Here is a 20000-nt window from a genome sequence, read left to right as displayed (position 1 = left end):
GCGCTTTTGGGACACGCTTGTTACATTACAAAGCCTTAAGATACAAGTGCAAAAGAAATGTGAAGAAATTATGATGTCCGGTAAGCGGGAAACGAACCCGTGTCCCATTATCACAACGGAGTTACATTGCCTACTCGTGGTCAGGTCGGCGACGTGACCCCGTTGTGATTATGGGACGCGGGTTTGTTTCCCGCTACCGGACATCATAATTTCTTCATATTTCTCGCACTTGGATCTTAAGGCTTTGTAGTGACAAGCGTATCCAAAAAAGCTCGAAGAATTCTAGAAGTTAAGAGGGCATTGTGACTATTACAATTTTATATGTATCTGGTTAAAAAGTGACCGGTAGATTCTATATATATATATATGCATATAAATGTATATTATATACATACAGTATATATATAATATATATATATATATATATATATATATATATATATATATATATATATATATATATATATATATATATATATATATATATATATATATATATATATATATATATATATATATATATATAGAGAGAGAGAGAGAGAGAGAGAGAGAGAGAGAGAGAGAGAGAGAGAGAGAGAGAGAGAGACTTAAACATCCTGAACTCGAGCCAGTTTTTTCATTGAATAATTTCTCGGGAACATTGGTATCATTCTGAATGCCCCCAAAGAAATTCAAATGAGGAAGGATGCATCATATTGTTCTGGCATCTCATTATCATATTCTGTGACACGTCGTGATTATGTAAAATACTGCAGTATTTTCTTCAACACGTATTTACATTTGAAAAAACTCTGTAAGTCTATGTTTACAATGAATAGGGTAAAGGATACATGCAGTGTATACATAACACTTTGATTACATGTACAGTGTATAGTAACTAGAATGTGTTGTTATATCTTCTGTGTCGATTAAGGAAACTGTACATGTGATTTGTATTGACTTACCGTGCTTGTGCTAGATGAGGCGAATCCAAAGGCCCCGTTATAGGGCATAGGTTTCTGTTTGGAAAAGAAGGTAATTATTGCTGTAGTTTTTTTTCTATGTATCATGGCTGGATATGTGTTGTATTCATGCTTTCCCTACAAAGAGTAACATGCAATTGTGCGGTTATTCTCACAAACTGCTGCTTCGTATTCACCAAAGAAGGCAATTCTGTAACCAGTTCCTCGAGTTCCTTGACGGTTTTCAGGTATCATTCAGTATTACTATCCGTTTCAGGGACTGCGAGTCATCGTTTTTCTCAAATATCTTTCAAACTAATTATTTGATCGAAATGGTACTTTGACACAATGTACAAGACATCTTCCGTTAATTTTTGGTAATACAGTGTATTTTCAAATGGTGTTAGTTAAGGTGTTTACGCTTGACTTTTGAAGGCAAAGTCGCATGAATCAGTAGGCCTATACTACGCAATTGAACATCCGCTTTCCCCCATAGACAGGAAAGGAGGTGCCGGAGATGAGGAGGCCAGGAATGTGGGCTGAGGGAGGGGTGAGGAGGGGAAGGGAGAGGGAGGGACGAGATGGAGATAAAGAACTGTCGAATGCAGAGTTTGGCGATGCTTGGCAACACCACGTAAGTCAGGAGTAAACGCCTTAACTAAAACCATTTGACAATGCACTATATTACCAAAAATTTATGTGTCAAATTACCATTTCGATGAAATAATTAGATTGATAGATATTTGAGAAAAACGATGAGTCGCGGTCCCTGAAATGGATAGTAGGTAGTTAAACTTATTTGGGGTAGGTCTTGTGATAGTAGGAAGACTTTAAAGAATCCGTTTCATATGAACAAGTAGAGAAATGCATAAAGAAATATTGAAAGTATGAACCCATAACAGAAGGCCTTTGGAAATCACTCATTTTGGGCAGTATTTATGTCAGTGCTCCCTTCCGATGGTTCTGAAGCGAAGTTGTACTACGTGAAACTAGCGCGATAAATGCATGAAGAAAATATCATCTGTGAATTGCAGGAAATAAAACTCAGCTATGAAACTTTCTTTAAAATTTCACTTGAATGAATTTTTCTTTCTCATACAAATCTGTCAGCAGATATTCCTTGCCGTTTATTTAAAACTGATTGCGTGAACGGAAAATTGCTTGTTCTTAAGTTATGAAGATTCTACAGAGAGATCGTATTCATTAGAATTAATCACTGTTTTAGCTAAGAACCATTTGAATAGCTTTTTTTATGCTAAACAGTCATGAAACACGACAAAGATGACTCAGCAGATTCGTCCATGACGGTAGGTCGTTCCAGCCACATTTCCTATGATTGGGGTCAGAAGTTGACGAGTAATAAAAACTGGAACTAAATTATAACGGTCAGGGAGAAAACTTAGAACCAACTTTTAACAATCAGGGAGGAGCAAACCTGGAACTAACTTAAACAGTCAGGGAGCAGGGAACTTGAAACTAAATTTTAACGGTCAGGGAGGAGCAAACCTGGAACCAATCTGTAACAGTCAGGGAGGAGCAAACCTGGAACCAACTTAAACGGTCAGGGAGGAGGAAACTTGGAACTAAATTTTAACGGTCAGGGAGGAGCAAACCTGGAGCCAAGTTGTAACAGTCAGGGAGGAGAAAACTGGAACAACTTAAGCGGTCAGGGAGGAGCAAACCTGGACTAACTTAAACAATCAGGGAGGAGGAAACTTGGAACTAAATTTTAACGGTCAGGAGGAGCAACCCTGGAACTAACTTAAACGGTCAGGATGGAGGAAACTTGGAACTAAATTTTAATGGTCAGGAGGAGCAAACCTGGAACCAACTTGTAACAGTCAGGAAAGAGCAAACCTGGAACTAACTTAAACAGTCAGGGAGGAGGAAACTTGGAACTAAATTCTAATGGTCAGGAGGAGCAAACCTGGAACCAACTTGTAACAGCCAGGAAGGAGCAAACCTGGAATAAACTTAAACAGTCAGGGAGGAGGAAACTTGGAACCAAATTTTAACGGTCAGGGAGTAGCAAACCTGAAACCAACTTCTAACAGTCAGGGAGGAGCAAACCTGGAACTAACTTAAATGGTCAGGAAGGAGGAAACTTGGAACTAAATTTTAACGGTCAGGGAGGAGCAAACCTGGAACCAACTTGTAACAGTCGGGAAGGAACAAACCTGAACCCCAACTTGTAACAGTTAGGGAGGAGCAAACCTGGAACCAACTTATAACAGTCAGGAAGGAGCAAACCTGGAATTAATTTAAACAGTCAGGAGGAGGAAACTTGGAACTAAATTTTAATGGTCAGGGAGGAGCAAACCTGGAACCAACTTGTAACAGTCAGGAAGGAGCAAACTTGGAACCAACTTGAACAGTCAGGGAGGAACAAACCTGGAACCAACTTGTAACAGTCAGGAAGGAGCAAAACTGGAACTAACTTAAACGGTCGGGGAGGAGCAAACCTGGAACTAACTTAAACGGTCAGGGAGGAGGAAACTTGGAACTAAATTTTAATGGTCAGGGAGGAGCAAACCTGGAACCAACTTGTAACAGTTAGGGAGGAGCAAAACTGGAACTAACTTAAACAGTCAGGGAGGAGCAAACCTGGAACTAACTTGTAACAGTTAGGGAGGAGCAAAACTGGAACTAACTTAAACAGTCAGGGAGGAGCAAACCTGGAAGGGTCAGGGAGCAGGAAACTTAGAACTAAATTTTAATGGTCAGGAGGAGCAAACCTGGAACCAACTTGTAACAGTCAGGAAGGAGCAAAACTGGAACTAACTTAAACAGTCGGGGAGGAGCAAACCTGGAACTAACTTAAACGGTCAGGGAGCAGGAAACTTGGAACTAAATTTTAATGGTCAGGGAGGAGCAAACCTGGAACCAACTTGTAACAGTTAGGGAGGAGCAAAACTGGAACTAACTTAAACAGTCAGGGAAGAGCAAACCTGGAACTAACTTAAACAGTCAGGGAGCAGGAAACTTGGAACTAAATTTTAATGGTCAGGGAGGAGCAAACCTGGAACCAACTTGTAACGACCAGGAAGGAGCAAACCTGGAATTAACTTAAACAGTCAGGGAGGAGGAAACTTGGAACCAAATTTTAACGGTCAGGGAGGAGCAAACCTGAAACCAACTTCTAACAGTCAGGGAGGAGCAAACCTGGAACTAACTTAAATGGTCAGGGAGGGGGAAACTTGGAATTAAATTTTAACGGTCAGAGAGGAGCAAACCTGGAACCAACTTGCAACAGTCGGGAAGGAGCAAACCTGAACCCCAACTTGTAACAGTTAGGGAGGAGCAAACCTGGAACCAACTTATAACAATCAGGAAGGAGCAAAACTGGAATTAATTTAAACAGTCAGGGAGGAGGAAACTTGGAACTAAATTTTAATGGTCAGGGAGGAGCAAACCTGGAACCAACTTGTAACAGTCAGGAAAGAGCAAACCTGGAACCAACTTGAACAGTCAGGGAGGAGCAAACCTGGAACCAACTTGTAACAGTCAGGAAGGAGCAAACCTGGAACCAACTTGTAACAGTCAGGAAGGAGCAAAACTGGAACTAACTTAAACAGTCAGGGAGGAGCAAACCTGGAACTAACTTAAACGGTCAGGGAGGAGGAAACTTAAAACTAAATTTTAATGGTCAGGGAGAAGCAAACCTGGAACCAACTTGTAACGGCCAGGAAGGAGCAAACCTGGAATTAACTTAAACAGTCAGGGAGGAGCAAACTTGGAACCAAATTTTAACGGTCAGGGAGGAGCAAACCTGAAACCAAACTAACAGTCAGGGAGGAGCAAACCTGGAACTAACTTAAATGGTCAGGAGGAGGAAACTTGGAACTAAATTTTAACGGTCAGGAGGAGCAAACCTGGAACCAACTTGTAACAGTTGGGAAGGAGCAAACCTGGAACCACAACTTGTAACAGTTAGGGAGGAGCAAACCTGGAACCACAACTTGTAACAGTTAGGGAGGAGCAAACCTGGAACCAACTTATAACAGTCAGGAAGGAGCAAACCTGGAACCAACTTGAACAGTCAGGGAGGAGCAAACCTGGAACCAACTTGTAACAGTCAGGAAGGAGCAAACCTGGAACCAACTTGTAACAGTCAGGAAGGTGCAAAACTGGAACTAACTTAAACAATCAGGGAGGAGCAAACCTGGAACTAACTTAATTGGTCAGGGAGGAGGAAACTTGAACTAAATTTTAATGGTCGGGAGGAGCAAACCTGGAACCAACTTGTAAACAGTCAGGATGGAGCAAACCTGGAATTAATTTAAACAGTCAGGAGGAGGAAACTTGGAACTAAATTTTAACGGTCAGGAGGAGCAAACCTGGAACCAATGGTCAGAAGGAGCAAACCTGGAACCAACTTGAACAGTCAAAGCAAACCTGGAACCAACTTGTAACAGTCAGGAAGGAGCAAACCTGGAACCAACTTGTAACAGTCAGGAAGGAGCAAAACTGGAACTTACTTAAACAGTCAGGGAGAAGCAAATCTGGAACTAGCTTAAACGGTCAAGGAGGAGGAAACTTGGAACTAAATTTTAATGGTCAGGAGGAGCAAACCTGGAACCAACTTGTAACAGTCAGGAAGGAGCAAACCTGGAACCAACTTGTAACAGTCAGGAAGGAGCAAAACTGGAACTAACTTGGGGAGGAGCAAATCTGGAACTAACTTAAACGGTCAGGGAGGAGGAAACTTGGAACTAAATTTTAATGGTCAGGGAGGAGCAAACCTGGAACCAACTTGTAACAGTCAGGGAGGAGCAAACCTGGAATTAACTTAAACGGTCAGGGAGGAGGGAACATGGAACTAACTTTTAATGGTCAGAGAGGAGGAAACTTGGAACTAACTTTAACAGTTAGGGAGGAAACCTGGAACTAACTTGTAACGGTCAGGGAGTAAACTTGAAACTAACTTTTACCAGTCAGGGAGGGGCAAACTTGGAACTAACTTGTACCATTGAAGGAGGAGGAGGAGGAAACTTGGAACTAACTTATAATGGTCAGGCAGGAGGGAACTTGGAACTAACTTTTAAAGGTCAGGGAGGAAGCTTGGAAATAACATGTAACGGTCAAGGAGGAGGAAACTTAGGAAGTTTGGTTCTCACGTTCACTATCTTCAGTCACAAATAGATGAATGGGTACACAGACAGTTAAATGAATAAAAAGACAGACGTAAAGAATGCCCTCGTACCCCAGAATCGGTGTACTGGATGCTCATGTTGTCTTGGTACTGGATGATCAGGTCGATGTCCTTGGCATAAGCCGAGACAGCGAAGTTATCACAGATCCTCTTGATGCGTTCGCGACTGCGCAGTTCGTGCCCCGGTTGGACAGCCAGGGTATGGATGAAGAAATCGGCGGGGTTGAAAGTTGATGGACACTTGTGGCCAAGGCTGGGAGAGGAGAAAGGAGAAGTGAGTTTTTGTTTAAAGGAAATTGAAGTGATAGTTATTCACGGCTGAAGTGTTATGGAACCACGAAATAAAAACTTTGTTCTTTCTGACAGTAAAGGTCGTAATTCATATCTGAATGGGAAAATAAAGAAATATGGGAACGATACATACATATAGAAGTGCATTATTTGTGTTTCAGTTTAATATCATAACCCTTCATTCTTGCATCTGTAACGGCAGTCTTCTTGATATTTAATCAGTTATTTAGTAATGACTATGTACAAATAAAAATCAGATTTCCAGTACTTGACATAAGATATCCTGTATATATGTACATATGTATATATATATATATATATATATATATATATATATATATATATGTGTGTGTGTATGTATATATATATATATGTATATATTGTATTATATATATGTGTATATATATATATATATATATATATATATATATATATATATATATATATATATATTATATTTGTATATATATATTATATATGTATATATATATTTTATATTTGTGTGTGTGTGTGTACGCGTGTGTATGTTTGTGTGTGTATTAGAGTTTGTAGTGATCGCTTAGATTTCATCCACTCCCTGTATTATATTTTGACGGGTAAATTTTGTTTTTCCATTATAATGGAACTTTCGCATACATACATATATATACATTTATGTAGATAGACAGATAGGTAGACTGATAAACTGCAAATGTATATACTCTAGAGATGCTTTTGCTTTATGCACGTCCTTGATGTTAGCAGTGCTTCAAAATATTCAAAAGATTTTTTTTTTTCTCTGCTGAACCCTTACCCAACGCCACTCCTACATCTAGTGATTGCTTTGATAGTAACTTTTTAGTTTAAGTGTAATGAGCAGTTTCTTGTTTCTGTTAATTTTTGTTATGGAAAACATTATTTTGTCATTCAGTTTAGTTACTTTTTAGTTTAATTGTAATGCGTAGTTTCTTGTTTCTGTTAATTATTGCAATGGAAAACATTTTGTCATTCAATTCATGTTTTAATTTTCAGTTCATTTTATGTTTAAGGGAACGAATGTGCATATTAATGTAAAATCTGCCTAAAATGTTGGATGAGAAGACTTTTTCTTGAATTCAAAAGCTCAATTAATTTTGTTATTTAATTAATGTTATTATTATCAGTTCATTTTATGTTTAAGGAAATGTAAGTGGCTGAGAATGTAAAATGTAAAATGTTGGAGCACAAAATTATTTCTTGAATTTAAAAATTCAGTCAAGTGACAGAGTATTTCAGTCTATTTTCAATCAAGCGAAGGTATGAATAGATAGAAAGATAGAATTGCGCATGAAATACATATGTATACTTGTGTATGTGTTACATTTATCCATTATACTGAACTTCCTGCACACTGCTACATCTGTATTCATGAAATCTACCCGTCCATCCATCCATCTATTCAGTTCATCTATCCATCATCACAATCCAAGCAGTCCATCCATCCATCTATTCGGTTCATCTATCTATCATCACAATCCAAGCAGTCCATCCATCCATCTATTCGGTTCATCTATCCATCAGCACAGTCCAAGCAGTCCATCAATCCATCTATTCGATTCATCTATCTATCACCACAATCCAAGCAGTCCATCCATCCATCTATTCGGTTCATCTATCCATCAGCACAGTCCAAGCAGTCCATCCATCCATCTATTCGGTTCATCTATCCTTCACCACAATCCAAGCAGTCCTTCTATCCATCTATTCGGTTCATCTATCTGTCATCACAATCCAAAATAAAAGAAGATCCTGACCCATCAAGGAATTCCAAAGCGCCCGAGGAGGACCCCATGTAGGCCAGACGTCCTTCAGCCAAGAGAAGAAGCTTGTCAAACATCATGTAGACTTCCGTGGATGGTTGATGGATGGTGCAAAGGATGGTCTTGCCTCTCGCCGCCATCTCCTTCATCATCCTGACGAGCTTCCTGGCGTTGTAGGAGTCGAGTCCTGTGGTAGGCTCGTCGCAGAACAGGAGTGGAGGGTCGGTCAGGATCTGAAGAGGAGAAGCGGCAAAACGTCGGATTTGATGTAAAGGATATAAATTATGATTTTGTCTGTTTTTACAAAAATCAAAGGATTCCGGCGAGTTTTGAATTACGTTGGGCTGACTTTGTGGTAGTTTCTTACGCATGGTTATCGCGAAATATGGCCATACATGAATCGCCTCTTCAGAATAAGTCCAAAGATATGTTGTTGAAAAAAGTAACTATAAAAATTCTAATAAGAAAAAGGTTACGATAATTAACAATGGTAATGTTATTTCGTATTGCGTCATTGCATTACGATACAACAAAATTTAAACCTAATTTTGAAAAAAATTGTAATCAGAAAAAGGTTATAATTATTAAGTTTAAGTTATGTTGTATCGTAATGCAATGCAGCAATACCAAATAACATTACAGGAATTCAATTCCTTTGCACCATTGTACTGTTATAGTTATCTTTAGTGATGGTATTCAAATATCAATTGACCACGGAATTGTTACATATAAATAACTCAGTCTAGACCGCACTGATGGAAGAGTGAATCTGAAAATGGCATAAAATGGAACAACACCCTTCCTTACCTCCGTAGCAAAGGCCAGTCGCTTCCTCTCCCCTCCCGAAAGAGACTTGGAATAACCAGGAATGCCGATGCGGGAGTCCTGCACCTTCAGTAGTCCTAATTCCTTCATGAGTTCCTGCACTCGAGAGTTGCGCTCAGAGCCCGACAGACGTTTGTCCATGCGAAGGCGAGCCTGTCCAAAGGGGTATTATATGTTTGGAGTAGGCTTGGTCCCTACTTAGGCCTACTGTATTCACAAGAAAAGTACAGACCCCGTAGGATGGTAGTGCCGTCAGTGCAACTCACGTGGTGCACTGTAGGCATTGCTTATAAAGGTCTTTGCAGCGTCCCTTGGCCCCTAGCTGCAAGCTTTCTCATTTCTTTAACTGTACCTCCGTTCAAAATCTCTTACTTCCATCTGATTTTCCACCCTCTAAAAATTGTTTCCAAATGTAGCTGCGAGGTTTTCCTCCTGTTAAACCTTTCAAACCTTCTCACTGACAATTTCCCTTTCAGCGCTGAATGACAGCCCCAGAGCTTGGCATTTGGCCTAAATTCTACATTTTATTCTGTTCTACAAACGTACAGAGTATGGATGCTCATACCATTTACCAATTGGTGATTTACATACGGTAAATATGACCACATATATATCCATTGAAATAATATTTTTACAAGTCAAGCAAGCACCGACTTACCATGAAAGTGAGATGTTCTTTGACGGTCAGGGATCCGACGAATATATCGTCCTGGTGAACGTACCCGGACAGAGAATTCATGGACTGATTAGCTCGATGGCCGTTCACGAGGATGTCTCCGTCTACCACCATTTCTCCGGGAGTGCGGTGGGCCAAAGCATTCATGAGCGTTGATTTGCCGGCACCACTGCCAAAAACAATGACATCGATTTTATTGGTATTTCTGGGTCATTGCCATCGTTAGCGTTACAGCTGTCACTGGGTATCATGAGTGTTATCATCATTATCTATGCAAGAAGAAGCAAGAATAGCAATGATGGTACTGTGTAATAAAAATCCACAGTTATATAGTAAACTGTATTACTATGTAAATGACAAAAGCAAAGACTTTCGCATACTGAAAGGTGTTCCTCATTAGTATTTAACATAAGTACTGATAAGGAACACCGTTCAAGTGTTCGAAAGTCTTTGCTTTTGTATTTTACACAGTAGTACAATTTGCTATATAATCGTAGAATTTTATTAAGCAAACTGTTTTTCACGAGATTGTGAATTTTTAGCAATAATAGTATTAGCAATAAATTTTGGATTAAGAATTGATATGCAAAAGAATTTAAATGATTTACAGTATATATTTGGTAAGATGTATTAACAAAAATGTTTATTTTCGTAATCATCAATATCATTAGTAGCAGTTGTAATCATGTCTGTGTTGCAGCATTGTTATTATTTTGTTATTGCGTAACCAGTTTTAGCCTCATGCATCCTATTGCCAAATCATCTCTATTTTCCCTATTAGCTATTTCTCTTATGCATGGAGAAATGCAGTACTTGTCCAAAGAACGTTATGCAACACTTGAGAATAACTTCTTTTCATAACTGTATTCACGCTTCGGTAAAAGGAAACTTGGTATGGTCGCAGAGGAGGGACAAAGAGAGTTTTTGTTGTTGCTTTAAGTTAAGCTGGCAGTACGCTATCACGGGCTCTTGCTCCTGGAATAACCGTAAAGTAACATGGGAGAATGAGCTCAGTTTATATATATATATATATATATATATATATATATATATATATATATATATATATATATATATATATATATATATATCACACATTACCACAGGTGAAAAATAAGAGATGGGGTGTAGGATCTGACCGTTTCGACTTTATTTCCAAGCCACTGACGAAGGACTGATGACTTGAAAATAAAGTCGAAACCGGTCGGGACCTACACCCGTCTCTTATTTTCGCCTGTGGTAATGTGTGATAAATGAATCACGTACAAAAGTGATAATAATCATATATACATACACATACATACACACACACATATACATATATATATATATATATATATATATATATATATATATATATATATATATATATATATATATATATATATATATATATATATATATATATATATATATATATATATATATATATATATAAAATTAGGTTAATAGTTATATTGTTATATATATATATATATATATATATATATATATATATATTTTGCTCAGTCTGAATATATACAGTTGCTTGTTCTTTAGCCTGAATCTGACTCTTTCACAGTCTTGTCTACCTCCCTGAGTTACATTTCATCCTAAGTGTTGTGGGGAAGGTCTGTTGAAGGGAAAGGCTGGTTTGACTCCTACTGAGGCTGGTATGGCCAGTCAGTGCCTTACCAGCGGCTTTTGGATGGATTTCTGAGGTGTACCAGATACTTTTTGCATCAGTCATACTCTTGCGAGCTTATCCTAAGCCCTCGAATGATTAAATTATAGCCAACCACGGTTTTTACTAAAAGATCGTGATAACTTGAAAAGTGGATGTGAGAAATTTACCGTCCTTGCCCCATTCAATTATGAATTTGATAGCTGGCACTAGAGTATGTGGTCTCTTAAAAATTCATCAAAATATCCCTATTTATTATCCCAGAATACTCCATGTAAAACTTTCTAAACGGTGCCATTGATAAAAAAAAAGCATTGTTGAATACGCATAAGTTAATATTAACCTTTTGTCAAATTCCTTCTAAAAAAATGTAACACATCGACAATCGGGACTGAGTAAACAATGCTAATGATTAAGTTATTTAAGTTAAGTTATTTAATTAAGTTAATTAATTATTAATTAAGTTATTTGATTAATATAGGAAATTTTCAGCATGTTTCAATGTACCGTTTAAATCTCATAGAATGCTGTTAGATCATAATATATATATATATATATATATATATATATATATATATATATATATATATAGATATGTATATATATATATATGTATATATGTGTGTATATATATGTGGGTATTTAAAATATGAATCATCGGATATGTATTTCAGTGATACTTATCAAAATCAATTAAAGTCTATCTTATCTGTCTCTGGAACAGACAAAAAAATTGCCCTTTGGATAAAGGAGTTAATTTTAGCCGAGAGAAAAGTTACATTTGACGTCAATAGTGTATGACGTTGATAAGCTCCCACGTTCCTGAATGAAAAAAGAAAATTGTTATTCAAGATAAAAGAGGGCATTTTGAAACATAATCCTTACTTCTTTTTTTGCATTATACAGAAGACATAGACTGCTAATAATGACTAGCTGTACGAGGTGTCTGTTCAATAACGAGACTATTTAAATCTTTATTTATATGTATTACAAATTTAATGCTTATCCCATTCAATATACTCCCCATTTGCACTAATACGAGCCTTCGACCAGTGGAAAAGAAGGCTGCAGCAATGTATTAGCGCAAATGATGAGTATATTGAAGGGGACAAGCATTACGTTTCTAATACGTATAAATAAAGGCGAGTTATTTAATCAGTCTCGTTATTTTTTTAGACATACCTCGTATTTTTTCCAGCTATGAGTTTCTGACACTTATTCAGATTTTGTTTTATTATCAGTTAAACCAAATCAAAGACAATTCAAAAGAATTGTAGGTATTAACGACGTCACATCATCGATTCGAATCAAGAAACTTCAAGATCTGGATCAGGTACAGATATTAGAGAAAGAGAATGATGTCAATGTCTTTAAGGAAAAGATTTAAACTAAAACTTACTCGGGAAGCTGAAGACGTGGTTACTGAAAAACTTTAGAACTCCGTTAACTAAACGGTCGAAAGAAACGCAATAAATTTATTTATTCATTTGAAAGAATAGATAGATATGGGAGCAAATTATCAGTCTGAGTAACAACAGACTTAATTTATCAGAGATTAGCAGCTTGTATCATAAAGCTTATGAAAACAAGGACCACAAGTCCATTGAATCTGACCAGTTTAACTAATATAAAAATTTGAATCTTGACTATCCATGGCAGGGAGCGCGAGTCATCGTTTTTCTGAAATACCTTTCAAACTAATTATGTGATCGAAATGGTACTTTGACACAGTGTACAAGAAACCTCCCGCTAAATTTTGGTAATATAGTGCATTGTCAAATGGTGTCAGTTAAGGCGTTTACTCTTGACTTTTAAAGGCAAAGTCGCATGTGTCAGCAGGCCTAAACTACGCAATCGAACGTCCTCTATCCCCAATAGACAGGAAAGGGGGCCGGAGATGAGGAGGCCTGGAAAGTGGGTTGAGGGAGGGATGAGGAGGGGAAGGGAGAAGGAGGGACGGGATGGGGATAAAGGACGTTCGAATGCATAGTTTGGCGATGCTTGGCAACACCATGTAAGTCAAGAGTAAACGCCTTAACTAAAGCCATTTAACAATGCACTATATTACCAAAAATTAGCGGAGGGTGTCTTGTACACTGTGTCAAAGTACCATTTCGATCAAATATAAATAGTTTGAAAGATATTTGAGAACAACGATGACTAGCGGTCCCTGATACGGATGGTAGGAACCAAAACTTTTACCAAGAGGGTGGGAATAGGAATGTTCCCAAACAGAGAAGATAGTATTCATCTTTCGCTAAAAGTGCTCATTCTGAGAAAACCAGTGTCAGTATAAGAGAAATTTGCCTATTGAAATTATTATGAACATTCATAAATCACTCAGTATCTGCTGAACTACCCAATGGCCAGGAATGAAATTATAACTGTACATTTAAATATGGTTCAGTTTTCTGAATGGAGGGTTTTACCTAGAGTATCCGAGTCTACGAGAGCCTAAGTGTGAAAATAAATATCATATTCACGGTAACGATTTACAAGTGACTCGTAAACTTTAACTGATATGTATAAGACCATATTGTAAAAATTAACAAGAGCATTAATACGGAATATACAGCATATTACAACATGTATAATAGTACGATTAGTTTATAATTTTCAGCACTTTCAAAGATTACCTGTGACAATGAATAGATATCTGTATTTATACCATTCTACCTTTGCTTTGTGCACCAAAAATACAAAGGAAAGACGATTTATAAGTAAAAAACGCCATACTTACTGACAAAGACCAAGGAAAGACACAATGCAACAGGTAATTCTGTTACTCAGATACTAGACACATTCGAAATTATCATAAAAAAGAGACTCCCATTTTTCTAGGCATTAAGAGGCTTTGGTTAAAAATGTTAAGCTACTTTAGGAACCCATGATGGTGAGCTACCTTAAAAACACTACCAAGAAAGACAGTGATAAGCATGACGCAATTAAGACTTACCAAGATATAGCTGAATGCTCACCAAGGTATTGTACATAATCTTCCAAAATCCGGTTGTTTTCTATTCCTCGAAGAGGTATAACCACCCCTGTCCGTTCCCATAGGGGGTTAGTGCGGTCAGTGCACCTCACGTGGTGCAGTGTAGGTATTACTTAAGGGTCTTTGCAACGTCCCTTCGGCCTCTAGCTGCAGCCTCTTTCATTCCTTTTACTGTACCTCCTTTCATAATCTCTTTCTCCATCTTAATTTCCACCCTCTCCTAACAATTGTTTCGTAGTGCAACTGCGAGGTTTTCCTCCTGTTACACCTTTCAAACCTTTTACTGTCAATTTCCGTTTCAGAGCTGAATGACCTCATAGGTCCCAGCACTTGGCCTATTGCCTAAATCCTATATTCTATTATATTCATTCCTGTCCGTTTATATTAATTTCTTTCCTCTTCTGTGACCTTTTATTTACCATTTCTGTTTCCCTTATTTCACCTTCTATAAATACAATACAAAGAATTATGTTACCTATGGCCTTTAGTCTTCCTCTTTCGATGGAAAAGCATCTTTGTATTATAATGCTTTGGAAAAAGCTCCGGTAGTCTTCATTTGTTCCAAATTACTTCAAAATACCTTGCCAAAATGTGCTGTGTTACTTTGTTATGTTACTTTGTTACATCGCTTCAGCTCTGTTGCTAACGTCTCGTCACGTTTCAGGTTAATAGGATTAAGTGAGTTACTCTGAAGTCACTGTTCTCTGCCTTTAGCTCTGCGGATTATGGCTATTTTTTCCCCAGCTTAGCCTGCTTGTTATTTGATGCGCAAATTTATCTTTGCATGAGTATATATATGAAAAGCTCACATGTCACAAGTATTTTATGAATTACAATACACTGTAGATTTCTTATTAATAAGTGTCGCTCAAGGCATTAGGAAGAACCTTGAGAGAATGTTTAGCTGTTGCCTGACGTACATCCTAATTAGAGAACTGTATATGTGTTAAATACGTCAGATATTCTTGAGACATGAGAACATTCCTGCCTAGGGATGTTCTCAGAGTTACTCTGAAGTCATTGTTCTTTGCCTTTAGCTCAGCAGATTATGGCTATTTTTTTCCCCAGCTTAGCCTGCTTGTTATTTGAACGATGATATGCAAATTTATCTTTGAGTGAGTATATGTATGAAAAGCTCATATGTCACAAGTATTTTATGAATTACAATACACGGCAGATTTCTTATTAATTAGTGTCACTAAAGGCATTAGGAAGAACCTTGAGAGAATGTTTAGCTGTTGCTTGACGTACATCCTAATTAGAGAATTGTATATGTGTTAAACACGTCAGATATTCTTGAGATGTGAGAACATTCCTGCCTAGTGACAAGACTTTGTGAGTGCATTTGCCGGAAATTTCCAGGTACCAGTAAATGCGTTCGTAGGGTTTTTTTGGGGCGGAGTCCCAGGGTGGGAAGGGATTAGTTATCACACAAATGGTCGTTTGAAGATCAACACTGAATATTATTAGAAGTCTTCGGTGAAGACTCTGTGGTTCGAGACCTGTCGATTAAGAATTGTGAACATTGCGGCTTGGAGGTAGGAAACATTTTAGATTTCCCAAACTGTAGATTGTTCTTTTCATTTAACATAGATCTCACTTATGTCAGGCATTTATTACATTGTGTGTACTTTATAAGTAACATGGGAAGAATTCCCATATCTTTATTTTTATGCATTTGTTTAATAAGGGTTTTATTTGACTTCTTCAGATGTTTCACTGAATGAGAGGTTAAGATGTACTAGTTGGGAATATACTGGACTTTGACTTATTTTGACCTATTGTTGGAATAATTAGTTGAATATGATGGACTGTAATATGTTTGATCATTTGGTGAACATTAGTATTTCATTTTAATTCATCTCTTATTTCTTTAAACCAGTTATGTTAGATTTTTGTCAAATAAATTATTTTGGGTAACGCTTGTTTTTGCAGTAGACCTAGACCTGAGAGAGAGAGAGAGAGAGAGAGAATGTGTGTCAGATGTACAGAGCCTTTTGTGCAATAGATGGGACCGACTTTTGTCAAAAAGGTAGCCTACTCTCAACTGTGTAACATATATATATATATATATATATATATATATATATATATATATATATATATATATATATATATATATATATATATATATATATGATTATGTGTGTGTGTTTGTATATTTACATATAATATAATAGAATGCAGTAAATATATGTATATGTACTGTATACAGAGTTATTTAGTGTAAAACTGATCAAAGACAGTGACGTGGTATGTCTTTATGGCTTTTCGATAAATCATGGTTTGAGGGAAACAAAAACTAGAAATCATTAGATATATAGATATATGCAGATTTTGTATGGAAGTATCATGGCTGTTTCGGTAATAAATAAAGTTATGGGTTATATGTTTATAGAATATATAGTTACACATATTTATATGAATGGAAAAAATGTCATGTATGGTTTATGTGAAGAACGTGTGTGGATAGAGTGGTTGTTATGTAACATTGAATTGATGATTGTTTATGGGAAAGTCTGGAATAATATGAAGGGATTGTTGAACCAGTTTACAGAGTTATTTACTGCAAAACTGAATCGAAAAATAACAGTGACTTGTGGTATGTCTTTTAATGTAATCAGGATAAATCATGGTTTGAGGGAAACGGTAAAAGCCATTGCATGAGAATTAGCAGGATATTTTAGATAGGTTCCACCATCTGAGAAAGGAAACAGAATCTGAATGGAGAGAACATGAATGATGGCTGTTTCAATGGTACACACACACACACACACACACAGAGAAATGGTAGAAAGTTGTGGGTTGGAAAGTGTTTGTAAGAAGAGAAAGTTGAAAGCATATTTGAGCATGAATGGAAAAATGTCAGTATGGATTAGTGGAAGAACGTTTGAATTAAGGAAGGTAGGAAAGAGTATATAAAAAATTGAATTAGGATGATTGTTTATGAGAATCCTAGCTGGAATAATATGAAGGGATTGTTGAACCAGCTTCCTTTTGTGGAAGTGAAATGTGAACTGCAACATGAATACGAAAAATAAAAAGGTTGAACTTGTACGTAGTGTCCTTCATGTAATCAGGACTGAAACGACGAGAAATGTGGAAAAAGCGCGAGAAAGCGGTAAAAAGGCTATTGCATGTGAAATTAGGAACCAGGATATTTTGGATAGGTTCCGCCATCTGAAGCGATCTTTATTCAGAGAATGACAGGTTGACAACAAGAAGTTTGTATCGCTCTCTCTAAGAGAACATGAATGACACCATTCTCACCAAATCAATTAAATGGACCATTTAATGAATGAAGCAAAAATGATTCAAATAACAACAAGAAATGAACACACACAAAGACATATAAATGAAATATAGTTATAATAAATCTGAACTGTAGAACACTTCTGATTAGTCTCACTATATATATGAAAATATAAATATATATATACCCCAAATCAATAATTAGATGTCAAAAATATTATATGTTATACAAACAGTCCACAATATCCACTTTCGACATCTGTCCACAGACATTTGTTCGGAAGAATTAACATGATAGAAAACTCCCAAAAATACATGAAATGCAAAACACAATAATGGAAAGTAAAATCTAGCCAAGATATGGCAAACGATGACAAAATAATAATATGAAAGAGGTATGAATATTCATATTAAATCTCCCACACCTGTTCAAAAACAGAAAATCATGGTAAAAATCAAGTTGTTTCTCCTAAAAACAGAGATTTCAAGCTTTTTCTGAATAAATGGATCTCCAAAGCTACGTCTAGATATCATCTATCAGTTTGAATCAAGGTCCTTTTAGTAACATATAGATCAAATTATATATATATATAACACTTCGGAAGATATACCGGCAACATTGCTGAGGAATCAAACTATTTATATATATAGATTTATATAGTCTATATATATATATATTTCATCACATCTTAAAGCATTGAAGCTATGAAATATATATATATATATTTTATGAAATATATATATATATATATACATACAGACTAACAATTCTCAGTATCCATATATAATGTGCAACCCCTATTCATCTAGCGCATTAGTAGTATGTAAAGCCATTAAGCCCTGCATAAAAGGGCACCTGTAAATTTCACGTGGCCCTGAAGTTGAGAGCAGCACATAATCACAGGCAGAAACCTCTCATACGGTGGCAGAGACACAAGGTCTGAAGTAAAATATACGTTTGAGTGACCAATGATAGATTTATTCCTTTGTTGGTGGCTATTAGGATGCCAGGCGTCATTCAGAATGAGTGACAGGCTTCCTTGGTCGGCTCAGAGCGAAACGACCGAGATTCTTCACAGATGGAGGAGCCTGTAGATTGAAAGCGAGATCGATTACTCGCACTCTGCCTAAAGTCACGTACGTTCTTACTCACCCCTGTGGCTCTCCGGCCTCTTTGGTGGCCCAAGGCCGCTTGCACCAGACCTCTCTACGTTCCCCTGTTGAGTGCTGCATCTCTCCAGTTATTCTCAGGATCCTCCACTCCCAATTCTTTCAGATCTCTAAACACATTATCTTTCCATCTCATTCTTGGTCTCCCCTCGGTCTTCTCCCTTCTACTGATCCTTCCATAACCTCTTTAGGCATTCTGCCCTCTTCCATTCTAACCACATGTCCAGCCCAAGGCATCCTCTGCGATCTTACGTAGCCGGTTATTAGCGGTTGTCTGGTTAAATCTCTCATTTCTTTGCTGTGCCTTCTTCCCCAAACACCATCATTTATATCGTAATTGGGACTTGTTATTTTCAAAAATCAGTAGTCTCTGTTCTTGACGTTCAGTCAGTGTCCAGGTCTCACAACCATATAGTACTACTGGCCTGATGATGGTGTTGTAAATTCTTAATTTGGTAATCCTTGTGATGTTTCTTCTCTTTAGAAGACGTTGTAGACTGAAAAAGAATCTGTTCCCTGCTGTAATTCTAGCCACAACCTCTCTCTCTCTCTCTCTCTCTCTCTCTCTCTCTCTCTCTCTCTCTCTCTCTCTCTCTCTCTCTCATTTCTGAATGTTAACATACTTCCTAGATATTTAAATTTCTTGGCTTTCTCAATATCTAACATATTTTGTTGTTGCTGTTGTTGTTGGTTGCTCCTTGACAACCTCATCATTTTGGTTTCACTTCCACAGATCTCTAGTCCCACTCTGGCAGCAGTTTCTTTAAATGGTATACACAAACGTTCTGTATTTTGTATATCTGTACCTAAGAAACCAACATCATCTGCAAATACAAGGACTTTGGCATTTGTATCCCCCAAGATGACCCCACCCTCGACTTCCTCGATATTCAGCATCATTTTCTCCAAAATTAGATTAGACAACATTGGAGATAGAAGGCATCCCTATCTCAGACCTGTTTTAATTTCAAAACATTCTGTCCTTTTCCTTCCCACTTGGACACAACTCTTACTATTCTTGTAGCATACTTTTGCAAAGTTTATAAGTTTTTCAGGTATACCAAGTTCCTTCATAACATTCCACATTGATGGTCTATGGATGCTGTCATATGCTTGTTCTCTATTATACTTCCAGTGTTTTTCCGTTATCTGTCTAATACTAAAAATCTGGTTAACTTTTGATCATATATATGTACAGGTATGTGTGTGTGTGTGTGTGTGCACAGTATATGTATGTATATGTGTATATATATATAT

At 37.1% G+C, this 20000-nt stretch overlaps 1 protein-coding gene across 2 annotated transcripts in view; it reads right to left on the bottom strand.

Moving 5' to 3' along the window:
- Window positions 1–20000, bottom strand: part of LOC136853448 (protein scarlet-like) — a 41656-nt gene that overhangs the window by 11646 nt on the left and 10010 nt on the right. Inside the window, exons 5-9 of one of the 2 annotated variants that reach the window (XM_067129039.1) lie at window positions 9646–9832; window positions 8970–9140; window positions 8157–8395; window positions 6145–6346; window positions 945–998 (exon numbers count right to left, since the gene is read on the bottom strand). In XM_067129039.1, coding sequence (XP_066985140.1) covers window positions 945–998; window positions 6145–6346; window positions 8157–8395; window positions 8970–9140; window positions 9646–9832 — 853 coding nt within the window. The remainder of the gene's footprint in view (window positions 1–944; window positions 999–6144; window positions 6347–8156; window positions 8396–8969; window positions 9141–9645; window positions 9833–20000) is intronic. The other variant, XM_067129040.1, reaches the window with a different exon arrangement.

This window comes from Macrobrachium rosenbergii, chromosome 27, assembly GCF_040412425.1.
Source record: "Macrobrachium rosenbergii isolate ZJJX-2024 chromosome 27, ASM4041242v1, whole genome shotgun sequence".
In the NCBI taxonomy this organism is placed as follows: domain Eukaryota; kingdom Metazoa; phylum Arthropoda; class Malacostraca; order Decapoda; family Palaemonidae; genus Macrobrachium; species Macrobrachium rosenbergii.
This window is presented reverse-complemented; position numbering and strand designations above follow the sequence as displayed.